The 25388-nt window shown below is 35.8% G+C and overlaps 1 protein-coding gene across 1 annotated transcript in view; it reads left to right on the forward strand.

The window, feature by feature from the left end:
* The window catches only part of DDX46 (DEAD-box helicase 46), a 41419-nt gene that overhangs the window by 1367 nt on the left and 14664 nt on the right, over nt 1–25388 (forward strand). Inside the window, exons 2-20 of the mRNA XM_015824295.1 lie at nt 366–398; nt 1801–1989; nt 2284–2424; nt 4442–4538; nt 5158–5323; nt 6839–6990; nt 7147–7260; nt 8485–8650; nt 10197–10317; nt 10760–10935; nt 11275–11396; nt 13403–13481; nt 15793–15875; nt 16292–16456; nt 17766–17928; nt 18020–18213; nt 19803–19940; nt 22676–22825; nt 23248–23448. Coding sequence (XP_015679781.1) covers nt 366–398; nt 1801–1989; nt 2284–2424; nt 4442–4538; nt 5158–5323; nt 6839–6990; nt 7147–7260; nt 8485–8650; nt 10197–10317; nt 10760–10935; nt 11275–11396; nt 13403–13481; nt 15793–15875; nt 16292–16456; nt 17766–17928; nt 18020–18213; nt 19803–19940; nt 22676–22825; nt 23248–23448 — 2650 coding nt within the window. The remainder of the gene's footprint in view (nt 1–365; nt 399–1800; nt 1990–2283; nt 2425–4441; nt 4539–5157; nt 5324–6838; nt 6991–7146; nt 7261–8484; nt 8651–10196; nt 10318–10759; nt 10936–11274; nt 11397–13402; nt 13482–15792; nt 15876–16291; nt 16457–17765; nt 17929–18019; nt 18214–19802; nt 19941–22675; nt 22826–23247; nt 23449–25388) is intronic.

Genomic DNA, 25388 nt, shown 5'->3' on the forward strand with positions numbered 1-25388 from the left:
GATCAAATATCTGAGAACACAACTTTCCACCATTTATGTTTTCCTTCTAATAGTGATATCCTTCTTGAACAATTATTACAATGAGGCTGTTTTGCAAATATTGGAGCCTGTACAAAAGGGAAATGGCCATTAGTGAAAAATCAGTTGCATAGCACAATCTTGAAAAATATCCATGATTTACATGGTATGGGGGTTTGGTCAATCACATAATAAACTTGAAATAGCTTGCACAGAATACTTCATAGGGGAAGCTCATTATTATATAAAATAAGCTGGCAGGTTTGAACAGTTTCATGCTGAAATCATCCAAAACAGATTTAGTAGAAGATACCACCTTGCTTACCTAATCTCTCTCATTTCCTTAGATCAACAAAGCAACAGTTGTCCAAACAAAAACAGTAAGTTAATCTATTTAAAATAATAGTTTTTGATCTCACAATTTCTAAATACAGATATACTATGTAAATGATTAATAATTGTATTAATCAAATAGTTGCCACCTCTTTCAGTATATGTGTGTGATTAATTCAGTTCTGATGTTTGTTGGGCTTTTCATGATGCTTTTTTTCTTTAGTGTATGATGGTTTCCTATTTTATGTAAAGTGCCATATAGCATAAGAAGTTTCAACATTGTTCTCTTTTCTATGGTAGTAGCAAGCAACTGTCTTTAATTTCTCAACATTCTATGCTTTGCAAAAGGCTTAAGGCAGAGGTGTCAAACTGCTGGCCCGCGGGCTGGTTGCATCATACGGAGGCTGCGCCCACCCCAGCTCCGGCAATGTAAAAAAAGTTGCGATACGTCGTGACACGTCACGTGACAAGTTTGACACCCGTGCTTTAAGAGGATAGTTAAATAGGAAAGAGGACAGTTTTTTATTTTTTTTTTACTTACGTAAATCCTATATTTATATTTTGGGTACATTGTGCTTAGCAAACTTGGCTGTACTTTAGAATCTGACTGTACTTTATTTGAGCATTGTTGACACATATCCTATGTATTCATATATGCTAGAGGTAAAATACATGCTTGACCAACACCTCAATAACTTTTGGCTGAAAATATATTCTTCCTCTCCTCCATTTTGAAGCACATCACTCTCACTTGAGTGGTGAGCAACATTTCTTGGAAGTTGTATTGGGCTGAGGAAATTGCTAATTATAGAATTGTATTTTCTATAATTCTATTGATAACCTAGAGTATATTGTATCCTTCCCCAGAAATTAACAGTATTTATACAAAGAGAAAAGAGTGGGGGATATATACACATCAACTGACAGGAGATATATTTGTCTTTGTCTTTTCTTCATGAAAAATGTATAAGCTACTTCCTTGCTATTACCATTGTGCCTCTTTAACTCTTCCACTTATTATTTTGAATCCAGAAATTAATAGACTGGGATGTATAACATAATATCCTCTGTTTAACAATTTATATTTCATTTTATTTACTCCTAGAAGAATTTACGGCTCCATAGCTAGTATTTCCCAGTTAGTAGTTTTAACGGTTACAATCAAGTGGATTGCTAGAAAACAACTATCCCAGAGAATCTCAGGAGTTTGTAAAGATTTCAGTCTTGGTCTCAGTCTCAGACTAACCCTTTTATAAGACTAACCCTCTTATAATTCTTACTGATTCCATAATGAAGATACTGAAAATAAATGATGACATATTTTCACAGTATAGTTTGGAAGCATTTTGAATAATTTTAATCGTGGTCTTGAGCACTTGTTTAACACATCCGTTACACTTGAATTTCTGTATTCTTTGTGTTCACCCTTCTGTTATTATACGACTGTAGGCATTATCGGAAGCGCTCCTCATCACGAGGGCGCTCTGGTAGCCGTTCCCGCAGTCGTTCTCCATCTGACAAAAGAGCAAAACGTGGAGATGACAGGCGCTCTAGGAGTCGAGACAGAGACCGCAGGCGTGAGAGATCGCGGAGCAGGGACAAGAGGAGGTCTCGATCACGTGACAGAAAACGGGTGAGGTAAGTCGCAGCCTTTAAGACTCCTTTAAGGAAAATTTCTCAGTAAATGCTGAACATTTTTCTAAAAAGGTTGATGACATGAAGAAGGAATATTCTTTTGCACTTTTACAATTTGTCAGTGTAAAAATTGGCTTTGATTCTTAATTCATTAGAATTCATTGTTCCTTTATTGTAATTCATCGTTCTTTTATTTTCTGAAATGAGTATTTTCTACTTCCTTTTGCTGAGTGATGCCTTATGAACTAGAAAAAAAATATTTCACTTAAGATTGTACCTCACATCTGCTTTGTACAGGCGCTCAAGAAGTAGAGAGAGGGAAAGGAGTAGAGAGAGAAGACGATCACGCAGCCGGGAGAGAAGACGATCTAGAAGCCGAAGCAGAGGCAGACGGTCTCGATCTTCCAGTCCTGGCAAGAGCAAGAAAGTAGAAAACAGGTAATTGAGTGTATGCATTTTTTTCTAAGTCTAATAATATAGCTGTTGTTATGATCATATTCCAGCTAGGTAGCTATGACCTTTTATTGTGGAATGCTGTTTGTATATCGTATTTTGATATGCCAAAAATGTCTTTTTGCTACATCTGGTTCACTATATGAGAGTGTCCTTTTGGTACACCTAGTTTTATGCTTATTGTGAGTACAGTAATACAAATCAGGGTTTCTCAACCTTTTTTTGCCTGCGGCCCCCTTCCAACCTTGATTTTCTCCTGTGGTTCCCCTGTCCAGGTCCCATTACCAATGAAAGAAGATCACCACTTGCACACTTGGTTTGTAAACAGAATATATGTTTTTATTTATAATAATTTTAATAGTGTAGCACACTCCCTTGTCAGTTGTTTGCTGAGGGCTTCCACCATCTGCCAAATAAATAGGCTGACAATTATGCCCAATTCCATGTCTTAGATACAGACACAAGACAGTAAATGGTGTGTTTTCATTGTCAACAAGACAGTATTTACCTTGCTTTTTTGTGGCCCCTTGGCATATACCATACCCTTCCTTACATATTTTTCTCCTGGTGGTCCCTTGTAATATGAAATATCAAGGGGTCACTTGGTGAAAACCACTGGTATAATTGAATAGAATAGGAGAAAAAACACCATAACCTTACTCATGAACTGCAGTCTGGAACATTGCTCTGCAATATTCTCTGATCTTTGGAATGACTGTTTATGAAAAAGGAACTTAACTAACTAATCTATGTACTGTTGTTAGACTTACACTAATCACATATTTGATGGTAAATCCCATTGAACTCAGTGAAACTTGTGTGTTTGTGTCTGGGGGGGATATAAGTATATATAAAGCTGTTTCTAGGCAGATTTTGATGCATTTAATTTTTTTAAAATCAGTGGACCTAAGTGTGGCTACGTCTGTATTGGATAGAATGGTCACCTTTTTTGTTCCTAAGAGCTAAATTTTGTCTTCAAGAATTTTATTTTATCATCTACTCAAAAGAAAGAGAGAGAAATTTCTCTTCATTTTCAATTTTTGATTAATTGCAATTTAAGATTGCATCCAAACTTTAGGAACTTTTTATACAAAATAGTTGAAAGCAAAGGTGTGTATGGAATACAGGTAGTCCTTGTCTTATGACTGTAATTGAATCTGGAATTATAGTCATATCAGTGTGGTTTTAAGTTGAGGAATCACATAACTGGATTGAAAGTTATAGGGTCGTTAAGCAAACACAGTGATCGGAAAGCAAATCCATTTTCTGCAGTGGGCGTTTTTTGCCAGGAACCAAAAGTAGATGCCAGAAACTAGCAAAACAAAATACACAAATTGCAGCCATGTGGCCACAGTACTGCAAATGACCATAAAGGTGATCTGGTTGCCGAGTGCTCAAAATGCCATCACAATCACTACAGAGATGTGTACATGCGGCTGAGGTAACATCAAAACTGGGTCATAACTAGCTCTGGGGAGAACCATTGTAACTTTGAACCATCATTAAACAACTGATCATAAATTGAAGACTCTGTATTTTCTCAGTGCCTACAGATTTAACGCCTGCAATTTTTAAGCATGAGTATGAAATTTTCCATGGGTTGTGAAGACTGTTTTATATGTAAACTATGAAAGATTTGGGCAGCTGTATTAAGCCATGAATATGCTGTCTAAACGCTGCCAGAGGGAAACTAATTTGTTCCAGTTTTAGGGAAGCACAATTTAAAATTGGCTTATTTCCCTAACCCGGTTTATAATAAGTTTATCTAGGTATAGACATAATACTAAATCTCAATTAAAAACTGAAATAAAAGCGTATTGCCTGCATGTGCCAGAAGGGCAGAAAAAAGAGTTCACAAACTTAAGACTCATTTATTATATTTCTGTTTCATTTCATTCAATGAAACAATGTATAATAAAAACTATTGTTTCTGTTCATCAGTATTGTCTGTCAGGAGAGCAGAAAACATTCTACAATATGCAGTGGTTTCTATGTCTTTCAGATCACGCTCTACAGAAAAGACAGAAGGTGTGGAAGTTAACAAAGACAAGAAAAAAGAGAAAGAGGACAAGGAAGAAGAAAAAGATAAAGATGTAAATGTAAGTACAGAAAGAGTTCTAAGTCTATAAAGAGTAACAAGCTATTGTTAAAACAATAATTTTGAAAGTTCTGCAGAGTTTCTTAGGTTTTAATGAGAAAGGGCACAAAAAACAATTATAAAATATGCATCTGTTTTAAAGGTTTCTAAGGGGTGGAGCCAGACAATAGCTGATTTCATAATTATATATTTTAAAATCCTAATAACTTGCGTTGTGTGTCGTTAATTACACCTTGTTAACCTATTTGATCTTTCTGGCATTTGTTACTTATTTTTGATTATCTTTCAACAAAACCATGTTGCCTTTTAGAAAGACAGGTTTTTCTACCTAATTTGTAAAGAGCTCCTAGCTTGCTTCTACCCATACTAGTTGATTTAACAAAATAGTTGTATATATGTATTTCCTTTTCCTTTGCTATTCGCTGGTCTAGAATGTCATTTTACCACATTTTAGTTCTACAGAAAAGAAAGTTCAGTTTCTGAAAAAGTTGTACTGGATAGAATTGATAATCGGGTTTTCACTAATTGTATGCTTCTAGGATCTAAATCGGTTTCACTTCTCTTTAAGCCATGTTAGAAATTGGTTACTACCTTTTGGATGATTTTTTTTTCTGTAATAGAATTTTGATCAAAATAAATTGGAAGAGGAAATGAGAAAACGAAAAGAACGAGTAGAAAAATGGAGAGAAGAGCAGCGCAAGAAAGCTATGGAAAATATAGGAGAACTGAAGAAAGAAATTGAAGAGATGAAGCAGGGGAAGAAATGGAGTTTAGAAGATGATGATGGTATTAATGTCTTTATATTAAAATGATTTGTGAAGAAAGAGGCTATGTTCTTTTGAACATAACTGAAGACAATATGCCACAGTGTTCCTTAAGATTGTGCATGAAATGGGGAAAATATTTTGTTTCAGCCTTTTGCTTTCTAGAGATTATACCAAATTGTTTTGGATCAACATTGGCTAGGCAACTGAAATTTAAAATGCTTTTTGTTTTTATGGATTTGGAATGAAACAAAATCCAGTCAGGATGAGTTGAACAAGTTTAGTGTGTGTCACTTCACTCCTAACTTACCAGCTGCTGATGTCGTAGCATGGCTGATTGCACCAGCCTGCACATCCCTGTCTTAACTTCCCAACTTCTCCTTCCCATGCCTTCTTGAAGCTGTTGAAACCTTGGAGTTTTTAAATGCTTCTCTCAAACTATTGTTTGTGGAGCAAACCAGTCCTACACAAATGAAAACATCCCAAAGTTGCAAGTTTTGGTTCCCAAGCCATCTGAAACTAGGTGTTCTGTCCATAGAAAAGTTTATGCATGCTGTTTTTACACTTTGTTTCTTATGCACTGACTCTGTATTTTGTAGAGAACTTGAAAGAGGGTCCATTTTATTCTCGAGACCTCCTTGATTTAGTTTTATTAGGTGACAGAGAGCTAAGCAAACAGCCACTGTGCCAAGAAGACCCAAATTCAAGTCCCAGAAAAACTCACTGGGTTACTTGAAGCCAGAGACATGCTCTTAATATATTTATTTATTTATTTATTTATTTTATTAAATTTATACCCCGCCCTTCTCCCGGAGGACTCAGGGCGGCTTACAGCCAGTTTAAAACAATGATACAATACAATACAAAATTTAAAAATGATTAAAAAATAAATATTCAAATTTGGCCGCTTCTACTAAAAATTTGATTAAAACCAATTTAAAATACCCCTAGGCCAGTCCTGCCCGCTGAAATAACCAGGTCTTGAGGGCGCGGCGGAAGGAGGGGAGATCCGGAATCACCCGGATCTCTGTGGGCAGCTCGTTCATTAACCCTACTTCATAGGGTTAATGTAGGAAAAGTTGGAGAAGGGAATGTGTTCACATGACTTTGAGCTCCTAAAGGAAAGAGAAAAAAATAATTAAAAAAATACTTTGGGTCTAAAATTTTATTGCTCACAAACAGAAATGGAAAATAGCACTAGAATTTGATTCAAAAACATGTAGCAGTATTGGCTTTATAGAAGCAGGCCTATAAAAATACAAAAGTGACAGTCTGAAAACTAACAATGGTTGTGCATCTATGGAGAGAGAGAAGTTGAGTCTGTTATTTCATTTTTATAAAATTTGTGTTTAGTTTTATAGGTAGAAAAAGTAAAAACTTCCACATTCAGTAGTTAGACTGTGCAGAAAATCAGTGTCACTATTTATACAGAAAAGACTCCTTTTTTTACCATCAAAATGTATCTAGGGAAGTATGAGTTACATATGTATGGACAGATTGTATCCCAACATGTTTTTAAAAATATCTTTCACATTAGATGACGATGAAGAAACTGCAGAAGGAGAAAAAGAAGGTAATGAAATTGAAGATGAAGAGTTAGATCCACTAGATGCATATATGGAAGAAGTAAAAGAAGAGGTCAAGAAGTTTAATATGAGAAGTGTAAAAGGTGGAGCTGGAAGTGAAAAGGTAAATTGGCTTTGATTCTGGTTTTGAAATAGTTTTTTGAATATTATGATACATAAATTCAAAATTAGAGTATTAAAGTAATTCATCTTCCTGATTTGCTTTGTATGCTTCCAAACTCAGTAAAATGCCCCCCCCCCCTTTTTTTTCATTTTAAAGAAATCGGGTCCAACAGTTACAAAAGTAGTAACTGTAGTGAAAACCAAAAAAGCTTCTCCAGAGACTGAAAAGAAGAAAGGAGAACTCATGGTGAATGATCAGGATGCAATGGAGGTAATTAAATCGTGTTGTATTATTTCATGTGAAACTCCAGAAAAAACTATGTGTTTTAAGAGATGGTTAGTTTCAATCATGGGAATAATTTTATTTTGTTCAGTTTCCCAATCTATATAATAACTAGCTGTACCTGGCCACGCGTTGCTGTGGCTCAGTCTGGTTAAATAGAAAAGAAAGACAAGAGAAAGCGCACGTTTGTAATATGTTTAATTTCACAATGCTTGTGGGTATGCTTTTACGTCCAACAGATGGCGCTGTTTTTCAAAAAACATGTTTTTACCTGTCACAGGTGTGACATCTATATAATATAGGTATATAAAAACACGCGCGTATTCGAATGCAATGTTGTGTCAAAATTTCAAAGCAATTGGTGAAGAACTTTCAGAGATTTAAGATTTTGAACAAACGAACATTTATATTTTTATTTATATAGATGAACATATTTGCATTGGAATCCAATAATTTGTTTTGTCGTTACTTTTGTATTGTGAATGCTTAAGATTTATACTTTTTTCAAAATGAGGCATTCCTGAAAGGGAGCAGAAGGATTATGCTCACCATAATCAGAAACACTGTTAATATTATGGGAAATGAAATTTTGCTGCACAGGCTACTCATGTTCCTCCGTTGGTTAATATAATTGTAGAAAGAGCAATTGAAGAGCCTGTCTTTCCCCCTTCTAAAAGGGGAGCATGTGTTGAGTGCTGTTTTCACCATAGCTGCCAGGACAATTCTCCTTACCTCAGCTTCTGCAAAATGGGTAGTTACCCAGTAGCCATGTGGATCCATGGTGGTGAGACAACACATAGAAATGCGACAGTGGCAGAAAACAGTTATAAGCAAAAACAGAGAGGTGAGACACGTAGTTTTCATAGTAAAAGTACAGATACCAAGGGAGGATAAATCTAGTAACTCGATAAATTTGGAAGAAAAGAAGCACACAAGCTATCTTGGGAAAAGGAACTTTGTAAAAGGCAACTGAAGTTTTAAATATATAAGTTAATTAAATATCTAGTGGGTCGTTATAACACAAGTTTCATAATGAGAAAATCTCTGTAAACCATTACTGTCATGCTGTTGTAGTTACTTTGTTGGGGTTTTTTATCCTCTGGTTTTATAATGTGTAGCCTTGTAGAATTTCAAACATTCTGAAAAAAATATAGAAATGCTTTGCAGAAAAAAAAATCTCCCTAAAACTTTTCCTGCTTTATAATTCACCAGTATTCCTCTGAAGAGGAGGAAGTTGATCTCCAGACTGCACTGACAGGTTACCAAACAAAACATAGGAAATTGCTGGAACCAGTGGATCATGGGAAGATTGAATATGAGTCTTACAGGAAAAATTTCTATGTTGAAGTTCCTGAGCTAGCCAAAATGACTCTGGAAGGTAATAAGCAGTGTCAAAGAAACTGATACTAAATTCAGTAAATTAAATTGTGAGATATTGTGAATTGGGTTCATCTCAAGAAAGTTGCTACTTCCTCATTAAATTAATTCCTCATTAAATGAGGAAGTGGCAGTTTCTTTATCCCACTAGCCTGGTACCTCTTAAATTTTTCAGGTTGGAAGCTCCTTGAACAATGTAGGAGGCTGCAGAGAATCCTCTACACTCCTCCTGTCAGCTGCTGTCTTTTCTGGATTGTCTGTCTTTTTGTTGTGTTGTAATACAGTTTTTCTGCAGCAGCTCTGAACTGTGTGGACTTTAACTCCCAAAGTTCCTCAGCCAGCCAATACCTCAGCCAGCATGCTGGCTGGGGAATTTTGGGAGTGCAAATCTATACATCTTAGAATGGCTAAGGTTGAGAAACATTGATCTAATAATAAATGTATTATTATTAATACATGTGGTATATTTCTACACCACAACTACAGATTCCTGCTCTTACATGTGAAAAGATTATTGAGAGTTTTCTTTCTTATTAAACAATATAGTATGGAGAGAGAATTATTATTCAAAGTGATTTGCTTAGTCTCAGCATTTTAAAAGCTTCCAGCAGTAATTGCAGTCACGTGAAATGCAAAGCCAAGATTTTTTTAGCATCTAATGAAATGACAACAGGGTCAAAAAAATTGGGAAAAATAAATCTTCCCATAGCCAGGAAGCAGAGATTCATGGATCTGCTTAATATTTGATTCTTTTTCAAATCTAACAGGAGAACAAATTACTTCTATTGAAAAACAGTCAGAATGTTTTATGAAGTCATTAGTTTGGATTCAGAATAGCCATTCCACAAACAGGCTTCTTTCTTGTGTACTATGAGTACTATGAGTGTACTATCGGTTCATACGATTTGGAGCCTTTAGCACCTTTTCCCATATTGGAACAATAAGAGTCAGCTTGAGATCCTTGCCCACAGCTTCCTTATTGAAGAGCCCAAAGTAGGTGCTTTCTCTTCTTTCCTGCCTAAGTCCCAAGTGCCTGCTGCCCTAATAAAAATATTCAGTTTTCCTTCTTGTTAAAAAATAGAGTATGGAGAGAGAATTATTATTCAATGTTATTTGTTTAGTCTCAGAGTTTTAAAAGCTTCCAGCAGTAGTTGCAGTCACGTGAAATGCAAAGCCAAGATTTTTTTTTAGGCATTGCTTGTGCAAGCCATAAGAGAGTGTCTACTTTATTTATCCAGAATCAATCTAATCAGGTTATGGTTTACTGTGGTCTTAACCAGGCTAACAGGCTATCTAATTAAAAAGCTGCTAAATATTATTTTGCATTACAAAAGAAGATGCACAGTGGTTGTAGATAATGATGCTTATTGCATGATTTTCATCAGTTTTATATTAATGCATTGTTGTATATTGCTCATAAAGATACCTGAATATGCCATCTTGTAAAAAAGTGATCAAACATTAAGTAGCATTCGTCATATAGAAGACATATTACTAAATGTCAACAAATGAGCGATTCATATATTAATTCAGGTTATATGTTGCAGAGGTAAATGCATACAGACTGGAAATGGAAGGAATTACAGTCAAGGGTAAAGGATGTCCTAAGCCGATCAAAACCTGGGTCCAATGTGGTATTTCTATGAAAATCCTGAATTCCATGAAAAAGTAAGGAAGCATATGGAAATAGATAGCTTATATATTTTAGGATTAGGTAAAATTGTGAAGAGATTTGCAGTGTACAGCAAAAATGGGGGATGCAGGGCTTCATATATTGCTAAACACCTATTAGTTTCAGTCAAGTATTTTATAAGGCAGTTTCTGCTTTACAAACCCACATGCCAGAAATCAGGAACTTGTGATCCTTCAGGTGTTGCTGAAATATAATCCTCAGGATCTCTTAGGCTTGGCTGCAGTTTCTATGAATTACAGCTTGACATCATCTAAAGGTATCAGAATATGTAATAGTTCCTAGTATTTATCACTTCTTCACTAATCTATAGCTGTACTTTCTAAAATATGTGATATTAAAACGGAAAATCGGTACTTTTGTAGAACTGTATATGATGTTGTTTGTGTCCATAAAATACCTTTTTATTTCTCTTTAAAGACATGGCTATGAAAAGCCCACCCCTATTCAGGCCCAAGCTATACCTGCAATTATGAGTGGACGTGATTTAATTGGCATTGCTAAAACAGGAAGTGGAAAGACTATTGCATTTCTGCTGCCCATGTTCAGACACATCATGGATCAGAGATCATTAGAAGAAGGCGAAGGTCCAATAGGTACGGATGTTGTTGTTAGTCCAATCACTCATATAGAGCACACACTTCTAAAATGTTCCTAAAAGGAAACAAAATACAATCATAAAACAGCTTTTGAAACAAATGCAGAGCACAAACTAATCAATTGAAAATAACCACAGTTTTAACTTCATGCTGAAAAAAAAATGGTGATGGTCTTGCTTTTGTTATACTTTTTGTAAAGTATAACAAAACACGGCCTTTTTTCTTGTCACTACATAATGTACAGAAATCTTTGAGGAGAGTCTCAGTTTTATTGAAATTGCTAGAGTGTACATGATGAGGTCTTTTGGACTAAACGTTCTGGGTGTTTTTTTCCAGCTGTCATTATGACACCTACTCGAGAACTAGCTCTACAGATTACAAAGGAGTGTAAGAAATTCTCAAAGACCCTTGGGGTTAGAGTCGTATGTGTATATGGAGGAACGGGAATAAGTGAACAGGTATGTTATCAAACTTACATCATATTTATAGAATCCAGGATTGCCAGAACTTTGGATTCAGTCTCCAAAAAGTGCTTTGGAGCATGCAGTACCAATGCAGCACCTATGTGGAACATATTAAATAGCCATACCTTTTCCCAAGATGAACAGAAAGGCAGCCACCTGAACTTTGGAAAATAAGGTGACATACTGAAGCATTTTTCATAGATTGAATCTGAAATGCTGAAAAGCTGTCATAGGATGATGGATTATATTGCCATCTATGTGATAAACAACGCTTGCCTTTTTTGCAGTCAGGTTTGGCAGTTCCTTCATAATTTAATTATTGTTTTCTGTGCTTAAAAGTATTGGACTAGATACCAGAAACAAATCAACTCTTGCAGTAATTTTTCCCGACTGTCCTCGTATCTACCATACTTCCTCAGGCTGCTTCTGATGGTTAAGAGATATAGGAAGGCCTAGATCAGGGATAGGCAACCTCGGCTCTTTTAGGACTCATGGACTTCAACTCCCAGAATTCCTGAGTCAGCATAGCTGACTCAGGAATTCTGGGAGTTGAAGTCCATGAGTCCTAAAAGAGCCGAGGTTGCCTACCCCTGGCCTAGATAAATAGAGCTTTATTATCAGAAAAATATTCTTTCTCTAGAAACAAAAATAGGCTTTTTTCCAAAATAATCAGATTATTTTTGAATCTAATTCCAAAAATATGCTTAAATTACAAATATAAATGTCAGGCTTCTCTGCACTCTTTAATTGATTCTAGGAAAAAACCCAGCTGCCTTGCAGACAGGTGCAATGTTTGCATTTCAAAGTACCATTTTCAAATTGAATCTAAAATCTGAACGCACAGTTTTACTTTGTATATTCACAAGGGCTGGAAAACACAGATTTGTTTTAGCTAACTTTCCATAGAGAAGGAATATTTACAACTTTACAATATTCTAAAGAGTATAGTGGATTTGAATTAGTCAGTTGTCTGACAGATGCTATAAAACCTGAATAGTGAGGTTTTCTCAGTCTAAGGTTCACATTACCTGGTGACTGATTTTTCTGGTAACAAAATAATACTGGAGATAGGTCTACATATCACAACAATTATATTTTAAGAATTACCAGTTTGAAACAATGGGATGGCAGCGTTCAGAAAGTGAAAACTTCATTCTTCTTTAGCTGGTTTTACACATTTTTTCAGTGGTAATTCATTTTTACCTATATTTAGGAAGAGGGTGGTATGAGGCTAAATAAATGGGCATTATTTAAAATGTGGGCTTAGGCAGAGGAACCTGGTGATGTGAGCACCCAGTTCCCTCTCTGTACGGTAGCTGTATATTTCTCTGACATGATGTATCAATTTGATAATTGAGAACAGAGGGAAGCATATTTTAAACCATATATTAATAGTATAGATCAGGGGTCCCCAACCCCTGGTCCGGTGCCAGGCTGCAGCCTGTTGGGAACTGGGTTGTGCAAATGGTGGGCAAATCCACTTGCATATGTGCGAAGCTGTATTTGTGCAAGCAGCATGTGCACACGAAACCATCCCCTCTCCCAGTGGTGGAATTGAAATACCTGAGCAACAGGTTCTCTTATTCAATGCAGGCCTGGGCCTCCGAGGCATAGAACAGACTTCCGGAAGTGGCATCCACGCACTTCCGGTGGGCCATTCTAGGCCTGGGAGGCCTCCTGCAGGCCTCCGAGGCCTAGAAGGGACTTCTGGAAGTGGCATCCATGTACTGCCGGCAGACTGTTCTAGGCCTGGGAGGCCTCCTCCAGGCCTCCGAGGCCTAGACTGGACTTTTGGAAACCAGCCAGTTCTCTGAATGCAGCAAAATTTAGCTACCGGTTCTACTGAACCGATGCGAACCAGCTGAATCCCACCACTGCCCTCTTTCCCCTGCCACTGCCAGTGCACAGAGCCGGAAACGTTGGAGATCGCTGGTATAGATAGTTTAAATGTTACTTGTTATAAATGTTAAAATAGTTTCTTCTATTTACTTTATAATCAGATTGCTGAACTGAAAAGGGGTGCGGAAATAATAGTTTGCACACCTGGCCGTATGATTGATATGTTAGCAGCTAATAATGGTAAGAAAATATTTTTTCTTTGTAAAGAAATTGTGACACATTTTTCTCTCCCCCTTAATAATGAAATTCATAGATCTGTTGAAGCTGTGATATCTATTCTAATAGAAAAGCTAGTCTTAAAAATGATTCTCTTCAATATCTTTCATTATAGATTTCAAAAGTATTTGATGAATGGAAACCCTTGAAGCATTTCTTAATATAAACATACTCTTTTTGGGATTATAGCTCAGCTTCAGAATTAATTTTCTAAAAACAGATGTTTGATATCTATCGTTTATATTGAAATCACGTTCCCTGTCAAATGCTTGTTGATACTGATTGTTCACTTTATATTCAAAGAAGTTTACAGCTCTAAATTTGGGTATAAAACATAGCAGTTTGAGTTTAAAAAGTGGCTTTTTTTCTCAAAATGTTTTGATAAATAATAGCCTAAACAGAAATATTGCAGCTTTACAATACATTTTACTGCCACATTATGTGCTTATCACATAATATTTAATTGTTTATGTATTTTACTGTAAAAACTCTTACTAAACTGTTGATATTTGACTTCTGTGGAAAAAGTTCCTTCAAGAGTTATAGAACTGGGCTTCCAAAGACTAAGCCATCAAAGGTAGGTACAGCAATGCTGTTCCAAAATAATGTACACTTGTACAGTAAGAGTCAAATAAAAAAAGTGTTGCAAAGATTTTATTTTGCTTATTAGAAATAATACGCTACATAATGCATTTAGAGGTAAAGAAAAAAGTAGAAATTTTATGTTTACTTTGAATTAGTTACTTTTACATCACATTAAAATAGCATTTCCTCCTTCTGATTTTTAAAAAGAGCTATCCACTTGCTTGAAGATGCTGCAGTAAGGTCTAATTCAATCCAGCTTCCAACCAATAAGCATCAGTAGCTGAGGTGAAACTCAGACCTCCTGTATATATTCACTAAGTGAAATAGAAGTGACATGGCTTGGGCATCTGCAGATTTTTTATGTGCTTTTATTGTTTTTAATACATTCACTGTGGTATCATTTTATTCAAAGGGGGATAGCAGTTTGTATAAAGTAATAGAAAGAGGCTGTTGTGGATTGTAACTTCTTGTTTGCGGTAGAGAGAATGTTTTTTCTTTCTTGAGCTAGAGTATATTCCTGAAGTTTCTGTAAAGTGTCAAGTCTCTATATGCAAAAGTAGTCAAGAAGGGTTTTCTTTACTCTCTCTGGTTCCATTAAATATTAGAACAATAGAAACCTACAGCAGAAATCTCTAATTTTTTCCAGTTTAAGGGTTCATGGCTTCTCAGGTCAAATCCTCACACTGCTTTCTACTATTTTAAAAAAGTCATAGAATTAATTTCTAAAAGAAAAGCATGCATATATGTTAAATATTCATGCATATTCTCTCTTCTTTGCCATATAAACCAACAAGGAGGGAATAGATAGTATATTAATTAGTAATGGAGAATCACTGATGTATGCTCATTCTGCTTTTGGACACAAGATTTAGCATAGAATTGTTGATTCTCAAACACAATTATGTGGTGTTTAGGTACACTTTATATCAGCATCTTTGAAACTTTCTAGTTTAAATTTTAAAAAAATATCTTTGGTGTAGATCATTACACAAGGCAAAGATATCCTTTGGATAGGTCTATTTGTCACTGTGTAGAGGATAGCTATCCTTAAGATTTTCATTAATTTTAAGCTATATTCGTAAATGAGAAAAAAATTGTGCAGTTCTGTTTATATTTATATGATGGTAGTTTCTATGAATAAGTTCTATGAACCAGTATGAGACTTTCTGCTTAGAAAATTGGAGATAAAACTCTCCCTGACTTCAGTGTAAAATTAAATTTTGAACCATAAGTATTTCCAATAATGACATTAAGATTTTTTAAGGTTTCTTCAGTTATCACTTGAATTTTGCTTTCCACACATGCGCTGTAATCTCTAATATGTTTTTTTCTAGGTGGCGCTCACAGATAATGGCTGATGGGGCTCGTTGCTTCACCTTAGTCTTAGTTTTATGATGTGTTTTGGTGAGGGCTGTTTTCTGAATTTTGCAGGTTCTTCTGTACTGGTATACAAGAGAAGAAATTGACAAAATAATCAGCCTTGTGTATCAGTACACAATTGCCAAAACATTTGCCAGTACAAAAAGAGATAAGGCACTTAGTGAATTGTTTTTTCTAAAATAAATAAATGTTTAAATCTTTGTTTAGATCTTAGTCAGAATATGTACCATTTTATTTACATATTTTATGAAGAAAAATAGTTTTTAGATTTATTCTTGTTCCCTTTTGTTGTTTTCTCTCCTTTCTATAGGTCGGGTGACAAACCTTCGGAGAGTGACATACGTTGTCCTTGATGAAGCAGATAGAATGTTTGACATGGGCTTTGAGCCTCAGGTAACCAGAGGGATTATTAGTTAACAGATTTCCTAACAAAGGCTTAAATAGTATATGTCATGTTCTGCTCCATGATGGCATAGGTATTGATTACTAGAATGTTGTTTTTGTCTAGTAAATGTTTAATATGTGATATGGGTATCAAAATGGGCAGGGAAGAGTCCAAAGTATTGCCTGGTACCTACTTATGCTACATTGTTGCCTGTTATCCGATTCATTAAATTAGGTACAAGATTATATGAAGCCCCCCCAAAAAATGAGTTTACATATTAACCACTTGTGAATATCTTAGTAGTAGATAATTTCCTACCACTGGTATAGACACTGAACATTGTAGAAGATTTTCATTCCTCAGGCAAACAAGAGGTAGCTGATTTGGGAAATTCACCGTTAACCCACCTTTTTATTCCTAATAGGTTATGCGCATTGTAGACAATGTGAGACCTGATCGCCAGACCGTGATGTTTTCTGCTACTTTCCCTAGAGCGATGGAGGCTTTAGCTCGCCGTATTCTCAGCAAACCAATTGAGGTCCAAGTTGGTGGACGGAGTGTTGTCTGTTCAGATGTTGAACAGACAGTGGTAAGATGTAGAAATGTAATCTTTGTATTCCCTGTCTTAATGACAGCCTTCAAAGGATAGCATTAGAACAAAGTTATATATCCAAGAAACTTTGCTTGTAAATATTTTGCAGGCATTGACCTTTCAGATGTATTAATACGTTTCTTGTGCTGCAGACTGATAGCACTTGTATACAATTTTTATTGCAAAGTTTATCCAATAATCTGCTGTGCTAAGAAGTTCATATGGAACAATTATCAAAAGAAACCATATGCTTATTATAAAGAACATCTTCAAATAGGAACTGGCAATTTGTGACTATGGTATTATTAAGAAAAAAAGTTGGATCCAAGGCTGGCTTTCTAAATATTATCCATAGCTATTCTTTCTTTTTCTTTTTATGACCCTTTAATCCCTTTGTTATGGGGTGAAGTCGGGCAACTGGCTGCAGCTGAACGTTTACTGGCTGGGTGCTCTTCCTGACACCTATGCGGAGTTCGTAACAGATATTTTCTCTTTGAACTCTCTGCCACTGCATAGGATTGAACTCTCAACCTTCCAAGTGGGAGGCGAGCTTCTTTACCTCTAGGCCACTACCACTGCTCAGCTATTATTTATGAGTTCAGAATCAGAAACCAGAATTCACTTTTTAGGTGATGTGAAATACAGTTTAAAGCTTAGTTTTTTTCAAAGTAGCCCATCATGCTACATAGTAAATATAGAAATTGGAGATAATTTCAGAAATAATTTCAAGTATGCCATAGATGTCCAAAATATAGATTCAGAAGTTTTATGGGCTAATACATTTGGCCAGGATGTTGGATAAGGCGGCTTGAACAGTCAAATTATAGATTTGAGTAATTTATGTGGCCTTGTTTTATATAGTCTGCCGTTATAGTTTTAATTTGAGTTATGGTTAATTTAGATATTATTGTACAACTTTGACCTATTGTGAGCTGCCTGGAGTTCCAGGAGTTAAGTGGCAGTCCTATAAATCATTTAATGAGCAAAGTAATCTTTGAATGAGTTGGAACTGGTCTTTGACTTGACCACAAAATAATGTTATAGCTTTGTAGTAACCACTTTGTAGTTAGGCAGTCTTTTTTTTCAAAGACAAGAAAAATGAAGCAGAATTCTGCTCTGTTTGCTAGTTCCAATGATTATCTATAAAAAAAATAATCCTTTTTATTGTAAAATTAATGTAAGATTCCACTGAGAATGTTTACTATAATGTTTGAATTAGGTTTATTGCTACTATAGAGCATACTTTCCTAACATTTCATTGGCGATAACTGTACTGCTTCCTTCATGAACTATTCTGGTCTTTCAGATTGTCATAGAAGAAGAGAACAAATTCTTGAAATTGCTTGAGCTACTAGGACATAATCAGGAAAAAGGAGCTGTCATTATATTTGTGGATAAACAGGAACATGCTGATGGATTGCTGAAAGACTTGATGAGAGCTTCTTACCCCTGTCTTTCACTTCATGGAGGTAGTGGGCATTCCTTGTCTTTTAATTATTTGACAAAATAATTGAACATTAAATGTTCATCAACATCCTTTGCATATGTTTTCTTCTGCAGGTATTGACCAATATGACAGAGACAGCATAATCAATGATTTTAAGAGTGGAGTATGCAAACTGCTTGTGGCTACATCGGTAGCAGCTCGAGGTCTTGATGTAAAACAACTTGTGCTTGTAATCAACTACAGTTGTCCTAATCATTATGAAGATTATGTGCACAGGGCAGGCAGAACTGGGCGTGCAGGCAACAAAGTATGTAAATATTTTTTTTCACTGATGACTTAAAGATAAGGGCTCATTAGGATGGATTATTGCTTTGTTAAAAATACTTATGGAATGCTACAGATGTATTGATTTGCAGATTATTATTATGAATCTCTATGTTAAGAATAAAATAATTATTTGTTTGCATCAAGCTTCCTATTTTCAAATTTATACACTTTCTGAGCAACCACTTGCTCTAAAATTTGGAAACTTTGGAATGATTTCAAAGATCAGCAGGGATATAAATAAAAATGTATTCTTTTCCAATTAAACAGAACAGTGGTGAATAACTTGAAGCCCTCAGACTCTGTCTAATCCTTGATTTAATGTTCTTCAACCCTGGGCCTAATTGCATTGACTCAGTGATTTGTACCTTTCATTTTCAATTAAATAGCAATTTTGCAATTGAAACCAAATTGAAAATTGTTGACCATGTGCTTAATAGGACTGCATTGTAGAATTATAATACGTCTGATAGTTTACATATAGATAAGATATGCGTACATGCAAAGATCCTGAGTGAATCTCTTTTAAGTATTTAGTTCTGTGAAACCTTGTTTGGAAATGTTCCACTGAACCAGGGGAAACACAGTTCCTGATTATGCAGGCTGCAGGAGGAAAAAAATGTTAACAAAATTATATTTTTCCTCATTCCACTTTTGAGCCACTGAAAATACAGTAGTTATCACTTTTTCATTTATGATGATATGCATTCTGGATATGCATTCATGATATGCATTCTGGATCATGCTCTATATTTGCGTCGATTTCAGGTTTCTTTTTAAATCAAGATTTTTTTAAAAAAAGAAAGAATAAAAAGAAGATCAGAAATACATGATATCCTATTATTTAAAACTAAACATATTTAATCATTTTGGAAAGAAACTAATGGCTTGTTTCAATTGATTTTTATCAGCTCAGAAATTTGCGACAGTATTAAGACTCAAGCCTTTATGCTGTGATTGTTTTTTACTTACTTCATTTGTATGCTATATATATATTTAGTTATTTTGAAACCATGAATACTGCACATCTTTCACATTCTCTTAAAATTTAGTTGATCTCACTGGCCCGGTAAAAATATGAAAACATAATTTATTCTTTGATGGACGTTTTACATAAAAATGAAAGAAAATTGAGATTTATGGTTCTGGTAAATAGCATAAATTATACAAAGAAGAGTAATATGATGTAACTTTAAAGAGAGAAATTCAAATATATTTCTACTTATAACTGCTGAGAAGAATATTGGGAAGCCACTTCTTTATATCTTTTTTTTTCTTTTGTATATTTCTTCAACTTCTTTCTTTCCTGGATCTTTTTTCTTTTTCTTTGATTTTTTTTATTTTCTTCTTCTTTTGTATTAGTTGTATTAATTTTTATCTTGTTTAAAAGTTTCAGTACAAATTATTGTTGGTGTGGATCTGTTTCTCTGAAGGTAGAGAAAGATAACTGATTTTGAAGAAGGAAATTGGACTTTACAAATTCATCCCGGCATAGTGGAAAATTCACAGAAAGAAAAATAAATTTAAGTCGATGTACTTTCAGTTATGTTTATACTTAGTATTTTATTACAGGGTTTTGCCTATACCTTCATAACCGAAGATCAAGCACGGTATGCTGGTGATATAATTAAAGCTTTGGAGTTGTCAGGTGCCACAGTGCCTCAAGAGCTAGAGAAACTTTGGATGGATTTCAAAGATCAGCAGAAAGCTGTGAGTTACCCATTTTATAGTTGCTGTTGGTTTCAGATTGCTTACTTAAATTCTGATTATATTTATGTATGCAAAAAAACAGTTCTTAAACAGAACAGTTGGGTGCCTTAGGAGTACAGTTTGTACCTTTTCAGATTGATTGAAGGAACTCTTATATAAACAAAAAGAGTATTCTGATCACAGAAAGCCTGTTCTACACATGGTATCAGAATGGATTATGCTAGAACTTTTGGATGATGCTTTTTTTTTATTACTAGGAAGTTTTCTTCATGTGGGAGCACCCAAGAATGGTAGCTCCTCTGGTAACTCATAAATCATTGTACATCATTAACTACATTTAGTATTAACAGCTGACTTCTCATTCTTTCCAATGCTCTCTTTAAGTTTTCCTGATGTGGTCCTGAGAAGGTTTTCTAGTCCATTGCTTTTCAGCCCACGGTACACGTACTACTGGTGGTACTTAGCACCTGGTAGGTGGTACGCGCACAATGGGTTGAAAAGCACTGTAAAAAAAAGTGTAAAAAGTGTAGCGGGGGGATGAGCTAATGTAGTGGTAGCGCCGCACAGGCCTGTGGGAGAGCCAGCTGGAGCTCCAGTGTTGGGGCTCTACTGAGCATCTAGGATTGGCGTTAGGCTCCAGCTGATTGGTGCTTCCAGAAGCAGCACGTAGCTGGAGTTGCACCAAAGAGAAAAAGGGGGAAGGAGAGAGGAGAGGATATAAAAAGAGGAGATTTTGGCAGGAAAGGGAGAGAGAAAAAAGACAATGTGGAAAAGAGAAGGGGATGGAGAAAGAGAGATGGAGAAGTGCATCCTTGAAGAGAGGGGTCAGCTGGAGGTGCACTGAAGAGAAAAGGAGGGTGGAGAGAGGAGAGGATATAAAAGAAACAGGTTTGGGCAGGAGAGGGATAAAAAAACGACAGGGAAAGAAGGGGACGGAGAAGAGGCTGTGGAAGGAGAGCCCAGTAGGCAAGGAGGCAAAAGAGTGAGTGGAGAAGAGGCTCTGGAAGGAGAACCCAGCAGGCACGGAGGAAAAAGAGAGAAGAGGGGGAGAGAGGAAGATGGGCCAACCAGCCAGCTGACCACCAAGGTAGTGGTGCATATTAATAAATATGAATAAATTCATCATACTTTTGTCAGTGCAAAGGGAAAGTGATTCAGCAAAAGAACCGCCACTGAAGAAATTAAAACTGGTACTTTTTCCCCTTTTTTAACAGTTTGTAACATTTTATTAGATTATAGAATAAAATACAAAAGCAAATAGTAGAACACAGTGGGGAGGAAAAAGGGGGGGAAAGTGAGGGGGAGAAGTGGAAAAGAAAAGGCATTGACTTCTGACTTCCTCTGTTGCAGTAGAATAAAGCGTTAACATCGAACCTCAAGTTTTTACTTTTCCATAATAATATAAACTAGCCATTTCTATAACAACAAATCAATCTAATCAATAAAATCCAAAATCCCCCCCTCCCTTCATTTTTTTAATCATCAAGTTTTTGACACCTTGCTAAGTACTGGTGGTACTCGAATATTGTCATGTCCTAAAAGTGATACAATCTGTGAAAAGGTTGAAAAGCCCTGCTCTAGTCCTTCAAAACAGATTTGAAGATTATATGGGAGGAGTAATGGGAGGATGAATTTGAAGAATATATGGGAGGAGCAATGGGAGGATGAATTTGTTCAACTAATATGTGTTGTTCTTTGAATGATGGTTAAATTTTTGAAAATAATTTAATTTATCTCTTAAAATTCCAGTTTTAAATGTATAATTTTTTAGGTTTGTGGTAGATACTAAATTATCACATTTTTTTATCTGTTTAATAGTTGGTCTTCAGGAAATTAATACTGAGGTACTGATCAGTTTTTTTTCCAGATGTTTCATCTGTGTCCCAGTTGGGAGGTTGTTAGGAATCTGTCACATAGGCAACTGATCCAAATCAGACACAACAAAGAGATGAAGTGATCTAGTCAAATTTCCAGCAGTCATTAATCAATAGCTCCCAGGAAACCTCCAATCACCAACCAACTCTCTATCTTACAGTCTACAACAGTGGTTCTCAAACTGTGGGTCGGGACCCCATTTGGGGTCGATCGACCATTTCATGGGGGTCGCCAAGCAAGGCTGTCCGCCATTTTTTTTGTCCGCCATTTTTTTGTCCATTTTTTTCCCCTTTTCCGGGGGGTGCCTTACCTCCCTTGGGCTGGGCCAGCTGGTGGTCGGCCTGCTCTGTCTCTGCCGCTTGCCAGCTACGCCTCGGCCGGCGCAGGGGGCGGAACCACGCATGCGCGGTGCTTCCGGGCAGGGAAAGTCCTCGACTTATGACCGGTTGGGTAGTCCTCGACTTACGACTGGTTTAGTCCTCGACTTACGACCGGTTTAGTCCTCGACTTACGACCGGTTTAGTCCTTGGCTTACGACCGGTTGGGGTCGTGGCATTAAAAAGGTTGAGAACCACTGGTCTACAAAGACTGCAAGGCAACCCCTTGCTTCTGAGGAAGATTCTCTGGGATGCAGTGCAAAACGCTGGCAGAAAATCTCATCAGTACTTCAGTATTCATCTCCCAAAGCCCAAAGAACCCAATTCATTAAGTATGTACAGCCAACCTGGTATCACCCAAGGTACCCCGTTTCTTTAAAATGGCACGTTAAAATACCTTACGTGGTAAATTTTAAAACTTTTGCCAATAAACCTTTATAACATTTTTATATTTGGGGGCTGACTTTTTAAATGCATATTTAGGAGGGAAAAACAATTAAAAAGAGTAGCGGCTTCTCCGGTAAAGGATTCAAGTTTGATGAAACAGAAGAAGCTTTGGCTAATGAGCGGAAGAAGTTACAAAAAGCGGCACTTGGCTTGCAGGATTCAGATGATGAAGATACAGCGGTTGATGTAAGTATTTCATACATTACTTTTAGTTAGATATTTCGGATGCAAAACGTGCTGACATGTGACTTTCCTCCCCCCCCCCCGCCCTCCGACTGATCTTATGGGCATTTCTTATATTGGAGTGAATTTGTGAGCCCAATTTTTTTAAAGTGTAGTCAAATACTGTATTATTTTTCATTCATCAATATCTGTCTATCATTTTCACAATCTATGAACTATTTGATGTTACCACAAAAATGAACCACAATTTTTTCTACTTTTTTATTTTGGATATTTTTTGAGCAATTTTTATTTTGGATAATTTTTCAGGTTAGTGCTTGAAAAAGAAACCAGTTGCTTAGGTAACTAAATCATTAGCATGCTGTTTCTAATCATTTACTATGTTTACCCTAAAAATATAAACTTTCACTTTTCTTTTTTGCTAGATTGACGAGCAGATTGAAAGCATGTTCAATTCAAAGAAAAGAGTGAAGGACATGGCATCATCTGGTGGTTCATCTAATGTTCCTGCCCCAACAGCAGGAAATGCAGAGAAATTAGAAATTGCTAAGAGATTGGCATTGAGAATCAATGCACAGAAGAATCTTGGAGCCGAGGCACAAGTATTGGTCTCTTTTCAATTTAAGGTCATCCTCTTCTACAAATCAATTTTTTATAGTCTTATGTTAAATGCTTTATGTTTTGCTAAATGTATATAGTACAATCTTCACTATCTGGACAGCTCTGCAGACATAGATATTAGCAGGAAAGAGGGATGAAATATTTATTTCATTTTTTTTTAAAATAAAAATGTTGCAGTTGAACTAGAAACACAATTTGAATTTGTATTCAGAAAAATATGAATCACTCCATTATAAATTATAATATAAATTATAAACACCTCTTAATTGTGTAGATACATGAAATTATCACAAATAATTCAAAATATTTTGAATAACATCTATGTAATAAATGTATTTGGTATAATACCAAACACCATCTAGGTATATGGGTTGGTATTCAAAAACATGTACATGGGAGGTCCAGATAACTTAAATTTTACTATGTATTTCTTGGTAATATTTGAAATGCTGTTGATCTGATTGTTGATCCGTAAGTTCAAAATATGGTTTTATCATTAACAAAAGATATTTATCTAGATATTTTAATAAATATTTTAATGCTTTGAAAGACATAAAACGATCTAATAAACATGATTTGATTGGCATTAAATGTTTTTGGAAGGGAAAGTATTCGGATATAAAAAGAAACTGGAATGTTATTTCTGCATGAACATTTTTATAGATGGTTGTTTACATGCTTGAGAACAACTACTGATAAATAGGCGTAAGAATTTACATTTACAATTATACTTGGATACTTTTGTTTGGAGAAGTGTTTGAAACGATACCAGATTTTTTTTTTCTTAATTTGAGGAGCCATTTCATTTTGAACCAAGCCCATACTGTGCAAAAATGTCTATATTACCTTCAGCACCTCTCCTGCACTTTGCAAATCTGTGGTCTTCCCATAAATAGCTTTTGACCTGAACACACAAGATTTTTTTCTTACATTGTGAATTAGTTTGGAAAAGTGCTCGTATCTTTATATCTGTCCCAAAGTAAATAAGAGTTTGGGATTATTTTTTCTATGTTTTCAACGTTCAAGTGGAAAAGGTTACAAGTAGAGAACCTTTTAAGAGCTAAACCTGATAAGATGGCCTAGTTGTACATATTTATGCATGTATTTTTGCACCACAAATACAATGGATATAAAAAGAGTTTTTCCATTTTTTCCTGCCTTGCACTGTTATATACTGTCCAGCTTCCCTACCTTGACAGCTAGGGTTGCCAATTCTCTCTGAAAACAATTCTAAAAATGTCTTCTTCTTTATTAATGTGTTCATCAAATATCAATACACATAAGAATGTATTTGTACAGTTTGGTTAAATGTGTGAAGCTGTAAGCACAGGGCCCTGTGTCTGCTTCCTTATTTATTATAGGGTAAGTTGTGATGTAAATAAATCATATCATGGATCTTATTTTCTCGTAAGTCTACTTAGGATAACATTCAGTTTAGTGGCTTAATTTTTCTCTTGTCCCCCTCCATAGATGTGGTGAATGTCTGCAGTAGTAAGCCTCTTCATGCATGGAGATTGCCTAGCGATCAGGGATTCTGACTTTTCAGAGTACTTATTCATGTGGACAGCTTCCATAGAAAGGCAAAATTCTTCAGTGTGAGACTCTCACAAGCAAAAGGCAAAAAAAAAAAAGGAGGAAAAGGCTAGGATGTTCCCTTGCATAGCCATTGAAGAGACCGTAGTAGGGCCTTTTCTCCATTTCCTCCCTATTTTAGCCATCATCTTTCATTATTTGCAGTTCCCACCACTTCTGTCACTGTTTTTCTTATCCAGAACATACAAACTACTACTCTCTGCTTCCCCCAAACTCATTGGTAATTATTTGGAGCAAAAGCTTACTCTTTCATTCAGGTCTTAGTCAGGTTGAGTTTGGGCCTTTCATTGGAGCTGTTTAGTTGACAATGTAAAGCAAACAATGCCTGCAGTGTTACTCCTGATTGATTCTG

This window comes from Protobothrops mucrosquamatus, unplaced genomic scaffold (assembly GCF_001527695.2).
Source record: "Protobothrops mucrosquamatus isolate PMUCROS unplaced genomic scaffold, P.Mucros_1.0 scaffold_186, whole genome shotgun sequence".
In the NCBI taxonomy this organism is placed as follows: Eukaryota; Metazoa; Chordata; class Lepidosauria; order Squamata; family Viperidae; genus Protobothrops; species Protobothrops mucrosquamatus.